The sequence below is a fragment of the Drosophila mojavensis genome, unplaced genomic scaffold, assembly GCF_018153725.1.
Source record: "Drosophila mojavensis isolate 15081-1352.22 unplaced genomic scaffold, ASM1815372v1 contig_74, whole genome shotgun sequence".
Taxonomy (NCBI): domain Eukaryota; kingdom Metazoa; phylum Arthropoda; class Insecta; order Diptera; family Drosophilidae; genus Drosophila; species Drosophila mojavensis.
Genome location: NW_025318899.1, coordinates 18,865,705 through 18,881,791, shown reverse-complemented (window position 1 = coordinate 18,881,791; position 16,087 = coordinate 18,865,705). Strand labels below are relative to the sequence as shown.

General features: G+C 40.2%; 1 protein-coding gene across 3 annotated transcripts in view; it reads right to left on the bottom strand.

The window, feature by feature from the left end:
- LOC6582951 (platelet binding protein GspB) overlaps positions 1-15,881 on the bottom strand; it is a 137,065-nt gene extending 121,184 nt beyond the window's left edge. For 2 of the 3 annotated variants that reach the window (XM_032731954.2, XM_032731955.2), the window contains exons 1-2: positions 13,249-15,881; positions 9,273-11,794 (exon numbers count right to left, since the gene is read on the bottom strand). In XM_032731954.2, coding sequence (XP_032587845.1) covers positions 9,273-11,794; positions 13,249-15,671 — 4,945 coding nt within the window. In that variant the 5' untranslated portion in view covers positions 15,672-15,881. Of the gene's footprint in view, positions 1-9,272; positions 11,795-11,910; positions 12,078-13,248 lie in introns of those variants that run through there. The other variant, XM_032731956.2, reaches the window with a different exon arrangement.
- Between the last annotated feature and the right edge of the window lie 206 nt (positions 15,882-16,087).

Genomic DNA, 16,087 nt, shown 5'->3' with positions numbered 1-16,087 from the left:
CAGAGAGAGTGAGAGAGGCCAAGCCCAGCTGCACTTTGGTGTCAAACGCAACCAACCCGAACCCGAGCTGAAGCCCAAACCTGAACCAGGCTCACCTCACACGGCTACGGCTCATTACAAGCGCTGGCTTCTGGGTTCTGCTGGCAGCTCGCTGCAATTATCACACATTGCCAAATGGTCACGGACCACGAAATCTCGATTTTGCAGATAGAAGCCCAGGCCAAAGGCATATGGAGCCCAGAAAGTCAAGCGAAGCATTGCACTCTATGACTTCATAAAACGACTTCCACGCCAAAAACGAGACAGTTTCAAGCTCTCCTTGCTGCCCACCTCTAAAGCTGGCTATACCCTAAGCTGAAGGTACTTTGACTTTTCTATTAGGAGTGTAACATGGGAAGGAAAGGTTCATTCATTATATATATGCATATAGTATATTTATTTATGTTTCCCTATATCCCTCAACACTCCACGCAGCCTATTTCCTTTGCAAGAGTATTTCATATTCGTTCCTTGCATTCACTTCTATTCATTGTGATTTGTTTTTTGCACCTTCTGTGCCATAATTCTCGCCCAGTTGACATTTATGATGTGTGCGCGCATGTGATTTTCAACGTTAGCGATTGCAGCGCGATAAAACAATGAAAATGAAGTCATGCCTAGATTTTCGAATGGTTTCCTTGCTTGGCTACTCCCAGCCAAGTGTTAAATAATTAGCGAAACTTTTTATTTGTCTCGAACTCTTTGGGCCAGTCAGTTAATTGAAGCGTAGAGCCTTGCATAGCTGCCTGCCCAAGCAAATGGGAATTTATGCAGCTGAACTGACTTTCTAAATTGCGCTACTGAGAATGCTATTTGTTTAGCTGGGAGAAGTGTTATATGTGTATATGTATATATGTAGTTCATATGATAGCTAAAGGAACTGTGTTGGCTTAGCAAAGGGGCAAGTACTTATATAGAAGTCGGGCATACGTAATATAGGGGGAAAATATTTTAAAAGCTGTATGGAAAGTTAGATAACTCCTCCAGCATATTTCTCTTTCTTAAAGTTTATTTTTTGATTTCATATAAGGCTTGTGCTCGCTAAGCTCTATCAATAGCCTTCGTGAATTGAATGTCTGCATGTGTGTGTGAGCGTCAAGATCGTTAAGCTATTCGCTTACTCTGTCAATTGCACGATTGTCAATCGCATCTCTCCCTGAACGATGTTCGTGAAAGGAGCGTAATACGAAAAAGTTAACTCAAGACGCTCAACAGAAAACAAACCCGAAAAGAAACGAAGGCTCTTGCTCAGAGCGAGAGCGACCCATGATGATTTTCTTGATTGATTTACATTGATGTGCTCTAAGAATATTTACAAGTATACACAATATATTACAAATGTGTGGATTATATTATATTATAATATATTATATTGTAGATCAATATTATAATTATAAAGAAACAATATTCTTACTTAAGGTCAAGTTTGAATTTTACTTTAAAAAAATATGTTTGATAAAATTTTTGCAAATTACAATTTTATCCTATTCCAATTTTATTTTTATTCTTTATTAAAATTTGTTGTTTAATGATATTTAATAATTTAATTAGTTTAAATATTTCTCTATTCCAATTTTAATTTCCTTTTTTTTTTTTTTTTTTTGTTAACAAATTTTTTAAATAAAATTAAAAAAAAAATTATATTTTCATAATTTTTCATTCTTTTGCAAATCTTTTAAAAATTTTATTTATAAAGCAACAAATAATAAACATCTATATTTGGCCACTATATATATTTTTCCTTTTTTTCTGTGCATATAAAAGCAGGAAATATGTCCCATTAAATAAATAATTAGTCTACAATATTTATACATTTTTATTTTATTTTTTATGCATTAAAACACACAAGTTCCGCCAGACATTAACAAGCATCACTAGCAGCAGCAACCGACTCAATGTCGAGCCAATTCAACGCTCGCTTAGCATTATTTACTCAAGCAATAATTTCAGAGCTCGAGCCGTTCAACACGCTTTAGCACATTTCAATATGCTGACAATATTGACGCAAGGCCTTATAGCGAAATGCTCAATGTATGTGTGCGGCCTTTACCATGCCGACTATTTGTGCTGGAGCCTGGAGCCGCTATATGTATATACATATATGTATATAGGGCACAAAAGGTAGAAATCGACAGCAATTGGACATAAAGGGGCTCAATTCATATTTCATAAGCGAAACGATGCAGTGTTGAGTAAATAAATGAAGATAGTATTCAATGAAGAGGGCCGACCACAAAGGCGCTGGCAGAACGTGAACACCAGAATGCACAGCTTCGTGAATCTCTTTCATTCTCAGTTTGCCTATTAAAGTTTTGAGTATCTGTAACAGCTACATTAAAGATGCAGCTGACATACAGCATTTAAGCAAATCATATCGATTGCAAATCAGATAAAATGAAATCACTCAATCGGCTTGCACTTTGACCCCACTGCACGAACGCCTCTCAAAGCGTTCGATGCAGCATTTTCTGGTTCAGCGATTGTCAAATTAAATGCCATTTAAAATCAATCAAACCAACTGTAAATTTTGACAGCGTTTTGTGGTGGATGACGTCCGAATTGCAATTGGAATTACGGTTAAATCCATTGCTTTGCGGTATCTATATGAAATAGCTAACGCTTCACATTTAATTTTTTATTTTTGTGCCAACCCAGAGAGTGATAAAAACTATGTAAAGCACTTGGCATCAATAAAAGCTTTAATTCCATTTTATTTTTATTATTTTTTTATTGCCTGCTAAATGGTGTAATTTAAATTTGTAATGTGAATTTGACTGGTATACTTGATAAAATGTACAGAATATTTGTCTAATTGTTAAATAGTTTTGGTATCTAGTTGTATTTGTGTTACTTTGAAACGTTTCAGCTTTAAAATGCTTTTTGTGAAAAAGTTTATAAAAATATGCTAAATATATATATATATTTTTTCTTGAAGTACAGCACGCGTATACTTTGTAAAATTTTATATATTTTTTATATGTATTGTTGTTTAGTTAAGTACTCCTTCTGGCTCTTTTTCACATGTACACACTTTACAGAAATTAAGCTCATTTTAAACTTTTACAACATATTTGCTTATTTTCGATTGGAATATGCTGCGTATACTTGATAGAAAGTAATGCCCAAATGTCTGGCTACTTTAGTGGCTTTTTTCCTCAGAAATAATATACTATATAATTATACATAATTTATATATACTTCATAAGTTGAAGTCTATTATTGCGAATTATTTTTTTAATTATTTTACTTAAATTATTTTACCAAAAATGAAATTATTCTAATCGCTAAACAAACATTTTTTTGGCAATTCTCTTCTATTCTATATAACAAGAGGACACCTTTTTACCATATTACTACCGTACCGATTAATTTTTGTTTAATGGAGCACTGTTATTTACATGAATACAACTGTATATATATAATATCTATAAATCTTTTGCTATATCTAGCTTTTTTGTTCTTATTATTAGCTCAAATGTCTCAGCTGGCATACAAGTTCTCAAACATCTCAACCCACTGCAATTTACTCTATAGCAGCTCACTCTTAATTCTTCAACCTTGTTTTAATTGTATTAGAAAAAAGATTTCGCCCCGATATTAAATACAAGACCCACCACAGCTGCTAACAACCCAGCCAATACCACGAGCCAAAGTTAACAGACGATAGTTTTATTTACCAAACAATTAAAAACGACAAAACCGCAAACAACAAAATTAGCTACAAAATATAATCAAAAGACCCCGAGGCGCCAACAGCGACATGTAATTACATGGAGCCAACTGCGAAAACAACAACAACTACAGCAACAATGACAGCAACAACAATGAACAACAACCAATAATAACAACTAGCACACATACACACACACACACACACACACATACATCAGTCGAGAAGTTGACACCGAAAATCGAATTGAAAATTAATTTCAAATTAATTTTAAATTCACAAAAGCGATAAATTTTGCGCAATGTTCGCAACAAGAGCCAAGGGGTTGAGTGTAGGAGAACAGAGTGACTGACTGAGTGAATGAGTGAGTGAGAGAGAGAGAGGGAGGGCGATAGCAAAGGGTGAGCGGCAGCTGACCTGCAAATGTCTACAACACTTGTAATCAAATAGACTGACAGACAACGCTGTCAATTGAAAACTGTGAGCCAACGCGCACCAAAAATGAAAATAAAACTAAAAGTACAAGAGAGAATTGCTAGTCGAACTTGAAATACACTCGAACGCAAAAGACTAGAAAACAAGAATGTAAAAAATAAAAACTTACAAAATTTTACAATAAATAAATACTTCTATTAGAATTAGAACTGAATAACAAATGACTTCCATAAACACTACAGACTAGAATATAAATATAGAAAATATAAAATGCAAAGTAAAAAATAAAAATTGTAAAATAACTATTTATATATGAATTTTAATTTTATAATAAATATTTTAAAAATTGCTTGAATACAAATGATAGAAAGTAAATATAAAAATGAAATAACTAAACATTTTTACAATATTTAATAAACATATGACTAGAAAAAATATAATAAATATAAAAAGTAGGTAACAATTTTTTTTAAATAAATGTTTGTATTATAATTAGATTTAATTTATTTAATTTCATTTAAAATCGATCTGAGTTTTTATTAATTTTTTTTTTTATATAAAATGTATTTAGTTATTTGCTTATTTAATTAAGATTCAATATTTAAATAAATTCTGTAATTTATTTTATTGAATGGCATTGCTCATTTTATTAATTGTTATGACTTTTGTTATTGTTATGACCCTTTAAATTGAAAAGCAAATTTATTATTACCATCATTCTCTATACACTCAAATACTTTTAAAGATATTTAACGTAAGTTTATTATTGAATATATATTTAATCAAATAAAAAACGTTTCGTTTATATAGTTTTATATGCCTATTATAAACTAGTTCTAGCATTCATTCTATTCTCGTACTATATCAAACATTTTTCGTGGCATACTTTTAGCAAGTTGAAAATCAACTAACTTTCTACAAGTTTGCTTGGCTCTCTTAAATATTAAAAGCTCTTCAAGGTATGCAACTGGAAAGCAAATTTAATTAGAATCATACGGACAAAGTAAGCATTGTTTTGCAAATGAAGCAACATATTTATTAAATATGCAATTTCAATGCATTATTGTTAATTGGTTATACTATTAAATTAGTTATCAAGAATGCATTACCTAGCTGAGCTTTACATATGACATAGTGCAAAGACCCAGCAATAAATTGTCGTCCACCAAAGGGGCAAAACAGGACTCGAGTGCACTTCGGTGCCCAGGCTCGGCTACCCCAAATGCATTTTCATTAGCCCAGTGGCTGGGGCCAAACGTGGCGCCTCAGTGGGCGCCGTGTGCCCAAAAGCAATTATGGCAAATGGTTTCAGCTGCTTTTAGATATGGAACGGCAGTGCGAGTCAGTCAGTCAGTCAGTCAGTCAGCTGGTCATTATGGCTTCAAATCCAATTTCAAAGTGTTGAGCACTGAAAACAGAAAACTGAGCACAGAAGCTGACGATGACGTTGACAGCGTCACAGCTGAAAGGGCAAAGGTGGCTGGATAGTGAACAGCCAGGGAATATTGTAAACTGAGCTGGATTACTTCGCTCAGTGCCAACTGTTAGCAGATTAGAATTCTGTGCAGACCCGAGCATAAATAACATCAGTAATCAATATTGATAAGGGCTTATCGCCATATGGACACAAATATTTGTTGTCAGTGATAGATAGCACTTGATATGAAAAAAAGAGCTATCGATGCATAAAATAAAAGTAATTACCATTAAAGAGATAAAGAGACACAGAGAGAGAGAGAGAGAGAGAGAGAGAGAGAGAGAGGGAGAGCGTCAGACAGAAACAAAGGCTTGTAATTATGAAATTCAATGGGGCATACAAATATTTCATTTTATCGCACGAGAGAAATGCCAGGATGCAATAAATACAGGTGGAATGCAATAATTATTCGCTCTTAATTAAAAATACATAATTAATTGAGCACACTTGAAGATACGCGAATTCAAGTGATATATGATAACTTGATATGTGAAGAGAAACTGTGATGGAGATATAGACATAAATAAAGAAAAATAATATATATAAATATATTTAAATAAATATATATATATACATAACTGTATATAAAGAGAAATATTTAAAAAAATAAAATTATTGAAAGCAAAAAGTTAGAGCTGCGATAAAAAAAATATATAAATATATATATCTAAATATTTAATATAATATAAAATATATTAATATATAATATATGTATATGTATAAATATAAATATGTATATGTAAGTAAAATGATCGATTATTATCGATAGTAAAGAAATAACTTAGCTCGGCTTGATTAAGCATATTATCCCATTTGCATTGCCTTTATAAAGACATCTATTATATATATTATAAATACCTTCAAAGATTCTCTAATATATTATATTCAACTAAAATGTGAATTTTAGTCAGCTTCAAAAATATACAAAAATTAAATATCTTTCCCACACAGCTCCACAACTGAAGCCCGTTAAAAGCTTATCCGAAAATTGATAATTTGTTGAGTTTGAACAGTCAGCCTGACGCAATCCTGAAATTTATAACACTACAAGCAATGTACCATAAATACCTCCGGTAAAAAAAAAAAAAAACACAGTAAAAGCCTAACACAACAGTGGTAACATTACCTATATCTATGTTGCAATAAAAACATTGAAAAAAAAAATAATAATAATAACAATTTCACATAAAACAAAATTTCAATTATTGATTAGATAATTTTATATAAAAAATATATAGGTTTTTATGCTCATGCTCTTGCACGTTCGCTCCACTGTATAATATGCAAATTCAATTCGTTTGGCTGCAAACATTTTTGATTAATATTTCTGGCCAGAAGGATATGGCCAAAAAGCCCTCGAAATGCTGAACCACAGCACATGCAAGCAATCTGCATTTCGTAGCGCATTTTGGTATGCAAATTCTTGTTGGTGCCGCAATGCCAATACAGGTGCCAATATTTGTCAGTTTTTGTTTAATTAAAACATTGCACCAATATTTTATTTGCCCTCTGCAGCTCATTGGATTCGATTTTGGGTTTCGCACTATTTTTATTATTTTGTTGTTGCTTCTGTTAAACAAATGCAAATCCAATGCACATAAAATATTTAAGCCCAACAATTACGTATATGGATAATATACATATATACATATATATATATATATATATAAATGTGTGTGCATCGTATACGTGATATTTGGTTTTATGCACCTGGCGTATACGCAATATGGGTTTATATGCAATTTTTGGCTATTTCGGTACCTTTTACAATTTGTATTTCGTTGCGTGGCAATTGTTCTACATTTTATTTATATTATTTGGCATTGTGCGCGGCTAAATGAAAATAATTCGCGTATATGTTTTTCATAAATTTTGCATATTTTTTTTTTGTTTATTTACTCTTTTTTTTTTTTTTCATAATTATAATTCAATAGAATTGTTTGTCGATTCTGTAAATGGAAAATTTATATAACGATTTGCAATTTAGAATGCTAAAGGGGCAACGATATTATGGGCAAAAAAGGAAATGTTTTTCACAAATATAATACGATCTCATATAAGGGAAAACTTTATGAATATTTGCATTTTAGCATCGACCTGCACTTTGCCAGTTCGGTTTCATTTGCAGCTGCAGGCCATAAGTCCACAAAGTCCATTAGTGGCATTTTGCATATGCCAAGGGCAAACACAGCCCAACTGGGCGTTGGACTAGGGCAGTGAAATTTTGCGTACCACACCGAGCTTGAAATTTCAGATTGTGGCTTGGCCAGGAGGAAGGGAGAGAGAGACTGACTCTATATGTATGTGTGTATGTGTGCAGCGTGCGACCAATAATTGGATGCCTTCTACTGCTAACGGACTGTCGAGAGTTGTCAAAAATCAGCCAGACTAGGCAAACTATTTCAACTGTCCAAAACAGTTGGCTGATGCTGCCAGCCGCAGTGACCGCTACTAAATGCTAATAGAACACTGATAGGCAAACAACAGAGTAGAGCCTCAGCCTCTGGCTAGATTTGCCTGGCAATGCAGTCGATATGTGGACCAAGTTGAAGCCTGAAGTGTTTGGGAAATCGAACAATAATTGCAACATCAATTGCAATTAATGTGAAAATCAACCAAGAGGTTAAAGATGTGATGCTTAAAAGTGAATGGAAAGAGATGTAACTTAAGGGAAATACATATACTCAATACTTCTAAGTTAAGGAAAAACTTTATGCCCTTAAATTAAAAGCCCTATTAGCTTTCTAGCCTCGGGAATTATATTGGAAATAAACATAATATCAAAGTGAGAGCTAGATGCATACTAATTTTTATTCTATGACTATAAATATTATACAGATATTTCGGCAGAATTTATAGTATCTAAAATGGTATAAAATGCATAATATAATGCAAAATCATTTCTAAATCAAGGTATCACAAAAAATTACAGTGAATATTTATAATTTTAGAAACTAAATTTAAAGTAGAAGATGTCTTATAGCTCAATGGATCTTATGGCAAAATAGGCTTAAAGGCTCAATGGATCATACGATCTATTAAGTCTTATGACTAGGAAAAAAACAAGACGAATTGACTCAGTTGCATAGAAACAAACAGAGTTTGCACTAAAAGAAACACTTGTTCATGATTAGGAATATATACGTATATATAAATATATATTATGTACATTATGTACTTAAATAGACAGATATGGCTAAACAGAGTCGAAAGTGAATGCTAATCTGGAATATACATATATATATATATATATATATATATATATATATATGTACTATATTTGAAAGTATAGGCGTGTATTTATTTTATTAACTCAGCAAACTTGAGTTCTTATCAACAATAACACAAGATAAACACATAAAGAGTAAGCAAATGCATTTCAAGAAGTCAACTTTTACTCTCACTAATTTCATTTCAAATGGCTTAAACTAAATTTTTTCAGCTTTATGGACAGAATGTAATCTGTAAAAATAGTATACAATGCTCTATAACACTTTCAACTAGACTTTCATTCGAGTCGACTCTTTCGCATTCACCAAATCAATGTTCACACACATACGCACACACACACGCGCCCGTTAGCAAAAGAGATTTAGCTCTCCATTTGGCTAACTCCCGCTCTAATGCCTGGCACTTAACCTGAGCACTCACCTGTTTCGTGTTCACTATCGAGCGTCAACGTTGTTGACACATCGTTCTCCACATGCTGTGCGTTGTCTCCATTTGGTCTATTGTCGCTGCTCTCGTTGTGCTCGTCCCTGTCGCTGGCATGCCCATTGATGACCTCAATGACACTTTTAACCGAATCTAGCGATGACGTCGCCGATACCAAAATTGGCGTTGTTATGGGCGTGGCAACCGACGACGACGATGACGATGCTGTTGATGTCATCGATGAGCTGGCACTGAGCACATTGCCGCCAGTGGGCTCAGTCAGGGATTCCCCACTTTGACCCACAACCTCGCGCTGCTTCTCTGCATTCGGCAGTTGATGGCTCTCAAAGTGCAGATCATCGTGCAGCAGGTCAACAGCTTGGGCGACCAGATTCTCGTTGACAGCCTTGGGCGGCTCATTGGGCAAATCCACGCTGGCCAAATTGATAATTGAGCTGCTCTGCTTCGCCTGCTCCACGCCCACAATGATGCGCTCTAACGGCTTGGGCGGCGGCTCGAGGCTGCTGCGTCGCTGTGTCGGCTTTGGCTTAGCACTCAAACCCACTTCACTCCGCTTGCTGGGCACTGGCGGTGGCGCCGTCTTGGGCTTCACCACAGCCGGCGTCATCTTGGGCTTGCTGCTGGGCACTGGCGGCTTCGGCTTGGGCACAGGCACGGGCACCGGCTTGGGCGCCACCTTAGGCGTCGCTGCTTTGTGGAGTGCTGCTGGCTTTGGTGCTGGTGCATCGATGATGTTCTTATGCAGCACATAGCCCAGATCATCCTCAACTGCAGGTGGTTGCTTTATGGTTTCGATCAGCTTCGGCTGCTCCTTTGGCTGCTCGTTGGGAGTCTGAACTGGAGACTTGACTTGCTTCTCAATGGGAGTCTTGACTTGCCTCTCGGCTGCAACCTTGACTTGCTGCTCGACAGGAATCTTGACTTGTAGCTCGACTGTAGTCTTGGCTGGCTGCTCAATGGAAGTCTCAACTTGCTGCTCGACTGTTGTCTTGGCTGGCTGCTCGACAGGAGCTTTGCATTGCCTCTCAGCTGCAATCTGCTGCTCCAAAGGAAGCTCGACAGGAATCTCGACTAACTGCTGAACAGGACTCTTGACTTGTTGCTCCACTGTAGTCTTGATCTCTTTAACAACTGGGATTTCAACCTGCAGCTTGGCAGCTGATGCATCAACCAACTGCTCTACTGATGCCTTAGTCTCCTGCTTCACTGCAAGCTCCACCAACAGTTCAGCCTGGTTTTTCACAGACTCTGCCGCCTGCACCTCTAGCTGCTGCTCCACTCTCTCCACTGGCTGCTCCACCAGCGGCTCTGTCAGCTGCTCAGCCTTTGGCTCGGCCTGTGGCTCCACCTGCTCAAAGGCGCTCAGGTCAAAGCCCTGCTCATCATCAGCCAGCTGCAGATTGTACAGCTTCTCCGTCTCCTTCTTGACTTTCTGATAGCTCTCGATGATCTTCTGCGCCTCCTGCTCCAGGCGACGCTCCTCGTCCGTCTTCTTCAGCAGCTTGGCGCCCTTCTTGCTGGGCGTGTCTTTGCTTTGCTCTAGCCGCTTGGTCACCTGCTTCTCGCCATCCTTGCTGACCGTCAGAGTCTCGCTGAACTCACGCTCGAGCGTCGGCTGCGCCTCCGTGTCGACGGGCAGATCGTTCAGCAGCTGCTGACCCTCCAAGTAGGTTTGCTGCTCGGTCTGCTCGCACTCGATATAGCTGCTGATGCCGCCGTTCTCGGACAGCTGCAGCTGCTTGCCACATTCGGATAAGGTCAAAATACCCGTTTCAATACTCTGTTTATCCTGTGGATTGTCCAGGCGCTCCTTTAGACACGTCTCCGCCGAGACGGTGGCAGTCAACGGCTGCAGCTGCTCGACATCGGCCAGGTCGAGCAGATTGTCGTTGCTGCTGATTTTCTTGAAGCGCGCACTACTCGACTTCGACTCGGCGCTAGTCAACAGCTGCTCCTCGCCAGTCAGTGCATCCTTGGTCCTCAGCTCGCTCAGCGTTTGCTGTTCGCTAACCACGCGACGTTCTTCGTGTACGGTTGTCGTTATAGCCGGCTGCGTCTCCTCCCGCTCCTCGTAGGGCTGCAGCTTGAAGGAAATGTCCGCCAGGGGAGTCGTAAAGACATTGGCGGTGCTGGACGAGCTTAGGCTACTGCTGCTTGTGGTGCTGCTAGTCTTCTTGGTGGTTACCACTTTGGTGGTTATTGTGCGTTGGGTCTTGCTGGAGCTCTTCTGGCTGCTGCTGCTGCTGCTGAGGCTTTCGCTGGTTTCCTCCGTGCTGCTGGTTGTGGTCTTAGCGGTGCTAGCGGTGCTACTTTCCACAAACTGCTCGGTGGCCTTATCGTCCGCTGCTTTCTCATGCACAGCAATCTTATCATTGTTTTGGACTTCACCCAGCTCCACTTGCGTCTGCTCCACTTGGGCTTCCATTTTGGCAGTTGCCTTTTCTGGCGCTACGTAATGCGGCAACTTCTTTAGCTCCTCGGCAATCGCACTCGGATGGCTGTTTGGTTAGACGAGTGTACAACACATGGAGTAATTAGAATGATTGTCTCTTATCAAACAACAGAAATCTATATTTATATACTATGCATGCATGTTAATTGAACCGCCTCGCACCTGTCGGGAACAGTAAACGGAAATTTGCCGTCGTTTCGATCGCTGCGCAAAATATTTAGAGAGAAAAATGCGCGTTCGCACTGAGTGCCCCGAAAATCTATGCCTTTCGCCTTTCGAAATAGAACTAATTGACTCGAACGTTGAGTCGAATGCCATTTGCCATTAGCTTTTATCAGTTACGTAGACGAATTTCCAGGCCTTTATCAGTGCGCTTTGCGCTTTACACTCTGTGCTCCGAGCTCTGAGCTCTTTGCTGTTGTAAACACACCGGCATTTCTTCTTATCAAACCCATAAACGAGCCCTAGCTCGCTGTGCTATGTGTGAAAGTTCCTGCTATTATTATTATTCTACCTTTATCGCAACTATTTACAAATGTCCAAAAAAAACGAACAAATTTTTGCAACTTTTTTTTTTTTTTTTTGCCAACTGGAAGGCCTTATCTAGGCAAATAGTATGACTAGCCGAATTGCGCAAGATATTACGCCTACGAATGGCTTCTACAATAACTTTCATTGTTTTATGCAATGACAAATATCAAATACTCTTGCATACAATAGGGTTATCTACTTTTCTGGCCAGCTTGTGATAATGATAATGATAATGATAATGATAATGATAATGCGCAGGCTTTCCCTTTTCTTTGCCAACTGAATGAATTAATAAGTACAGTAGGCGACAAAACTTTCCACAAATTCCTGCTCCAATTCCATAAATGTTATATGATTTCTATTGAGTTGAATTTGATATATTTTCTGTCTTAAGAGACATCTCCTTTAACTATCAGTTCTTTTATTTCTTTTGATACACTCCCAATTCATATAGCCGCTCTAGACCTCCTCTTTAAGCCACCCTCTCTCTCTTTTTCTCTCTCTCCTTCTTGATTATTTAAATACGCTCGAATTCCATAACCTTCTCTAGAGTCTATTCCAATACCTTCGCTCTCTGATAAACCCATTCACCCTCTTTTCATTCTCTTGATAGACTCTCACTTCATACACCTTCTCTAGACTCTACTTCAATCCCATCAGTATCTAACCCTTTACCTTCTCTCTCTTTACCTCTTTTGATTCTTTAGATACACTCCAATTCCATATACCTTCTCTAAAATCTATTCTAATGCCTTCATTATCTAATTAACCCCTCCATCCACTGTTGATTCTCTTGATACACTCTTACTTCATACATCTTCTCTAGACTCTACTCGAGGCTAGACTACCCTTAAAGAGCTCCCTCTCCCTCTCTCAATTCTCTTGACAAACTCCTCTTCCATCAGTTCCTCTATACCCTAACCCACTACCTTCACAACCCATCCACCTCTCTCTATCCCAACAACTCACCCATTTGTCAAGGATTGCGGCTCCAGCGAGGAGAACTCTTCCTCCACCTCTCCAATGGTGGGCAACATATTCGAATGCCAGTACATATTGAAGTATGCCTCGGAGGGTCCTGGTCCATTGATCAGTTCCGGTGGACCCAGTTTCTCGCCATCTTCACAGATATACTCGCGCTCAGCGGCATCTACGTCATCCTGCTCGCCATCATCCTCGTCGCTGCTGGAGCTTGAATAGCATGTTGTGCTTTGAGTGTCGTCCACAATTTTTGTGCACTTGCCCACGATTAAGGGCGGCGGCGATTCCCTAGCGAGATCATCCGCCTCGGCAGCTGCTGCTGCCAAGAGAGCTGCAATATCACGTTGAGGCTTAGGCGATGTGTCCGGCTTTTCGGCTGCCTCCTGCTTGTGCACCAGATCGAACAGACTGGGCAGCTTGTCCTCATCCTGAGTCTTGCTCTCGTACGTTTGGATCTTGAAGCGTATCTCACGATTGCTCGTGGGTGATGGTGTGTTCATGGGCGTGGCAGGCGGTGTGCCGGTCGTGGACTGCCTAAAGGTCTGCATGCTCAGCTTCGGCTGCTGCTGCGGCGGCGTCGTTGGCAGCGACTGCAACTTGGGGATTTGCGTCTTCTGTAGCGACTGCACGCGCTCGGGAGGCTTCGGCTTGGGTCCCTTCGGGGAACGACCATTGCTGCCATTGCTGCAGATGGAGCTCAGCGACTCTGTGGAGTTGGAGCTGCTCCTCGTGCCACTGTTGAGCAGAACAGGTATGAACGTGCGCTCAGGTGTTGTGCGTGCTGGCGCTTCTGCAGAGTTGGCCCGCTGCAATGGGGCACGCAGATGTCCTGGGCCGGGACTCAGGTCCTTGGACTTGCTGCGATAGAAGCCGAGCTTCAGATCTGTTTCCGACTTTTGCTTCTGCAACAGGCGAGGAATGTTGGAGTTGACAGCCAGCGGCGATGTCGGCGACAGGGCAATCATTGATGTTGTCATCGATTTGTTAGCTGGCGGGGATTTGTTCTGCACGGGTGTTGTGACAATGGGTATGCGTGATTTGAGCTGCGGCGACTGTTGCTTAGCGGGCTGCAGATGCAGCCTGATCTCGCCCTCGGTCTTGGCGCGTGAGAAGCCCGGACTGACTATGGAACTCACGTGCTTGGCCTTGGGTATCTTCGTTTGCTCCTTTTTGATCTCCTTGACCGGCTCAGTGGTGGGCGTTGTGGGTGTGTCTGTGGGTATACGAGGCGGCGCCACCTCGATGGGCAGCTTGCTGGGCGTGGCGATCTTACGTGGCATCGGTATAATGGAACGCTTCTTGGGCTCCACAGTAGCCAGCAGCACGCGCGGCTTAGGCGTTGGCGTGCTCAGCGGACTCTTCAGCTCCACATTTTCATAGTCATTGACTTTCTCCGTCTTGAACTCAATGTTCTCGTAATTATTGCCCGGTATGATTAGCTTGGGCTGACTCAACGTTTGCTCCAGCTGGAACTCCTCCTCGAGCAGGGTGAACGGCTGCACCAGCTTGGCCAGCTCGGGGCCATTCAGGCTGCTGGTCAACTCGGTGTCCGATGAGTAATTGGAGCCCATGGAGAGCTTATCGATAACGGTGGATATGGTGCTCGCAGTGTCATCGGACTCGGAGCCCGCTTTCAAGGACTCGGCAAAGAGATTGATATAGTACTCGGCATCCGGCGGCGGTGTCAGCGGCTTCTCCACCACAAGCTGCACTGTGGCCGGCCCCTCCTTGGAGTTCTGTCGCTTCACCAGCTTGCGTGGCGGCACTGGCGGCGGCGGCGGTGGCTGGGCATTGAGCGAAATGGACACCTCCGATTGATGCTCATCCTCGCTGGGCGGCTTCTGGCCATGGCCGTTGCGCACCACCAGATGTATGGCCACACTATCCTTGAGGCAGCGCACGCACTCGATGCGCGTCATTTGCGAGACCTGATGGCCATCAATGCTTTGGATTTCGTCGCCCTCGCGCAAATGGCCCCAACTGGTGGCCACCTTGGAGGCGGGACTGTCGGCGGCGCACGATTGTATGAACAGCTTCTGCACCAGTTCCGTGTTGCGGGTGCCACCTTGAAATTTAAGGCCGAAGCCCAGGCGTTCGCCTGGCAAACGATAGACGGTCACATGCTCCGCCTGATCTGTCTCTGTTTGAATGTGCTGCTGCTGCAGTTGCTGCTGTTGTTGTTGCTGTTGCTGCTGCAACAGCTGTTGCTGTTCGTTGATCGTCAGCACGGTAATAAATGAGGAGTCTTCGGCGACGGAACTTTGCCGTTTGACTAGCTTCTTCAAATGGTTTGTGTCTTTGGTGGACGATGTGGGGTCGTCGACTTCAACAACGGTTATGTAATCATCGTCCGCTGCTGCTGTTGGGTTTGTGTCTTTGCTTTGCGACATTGTCGTTGCTGTGGAGGCCATGCTGAACTGCTAAGCTTTAGGCATGCGGCGCTGTTGATCTTTTAGCTTTATGCATGCGCTAGATGTGTTATTCTGATAGATGGTTCTGGCATGCGCTAAATGCGCGTTGGTGAATTACGTGGTTGGTTGTTGGCAGAGCTAAGCTTTTGTGATCTTGGGTTGTGCGGTTGATGTCCAAGTTGAGTTTAGTTGATCGAAGTGAAATTTGTGCTGTAAAAGGAAACAAATAAAGAACAAATAATATAAATTAATAAATTAAATTAAATTAAATTAACAGAATTAAAATAATTTAAAAATAATAAAAATATTAAACTAATTATCTGTATAAAAATATAAAAATATATAAACAAGATTAGTAATAATTAAATAAATTACAATACACAAAAAATAAAGAAATATAAATTACAAATTTTAAT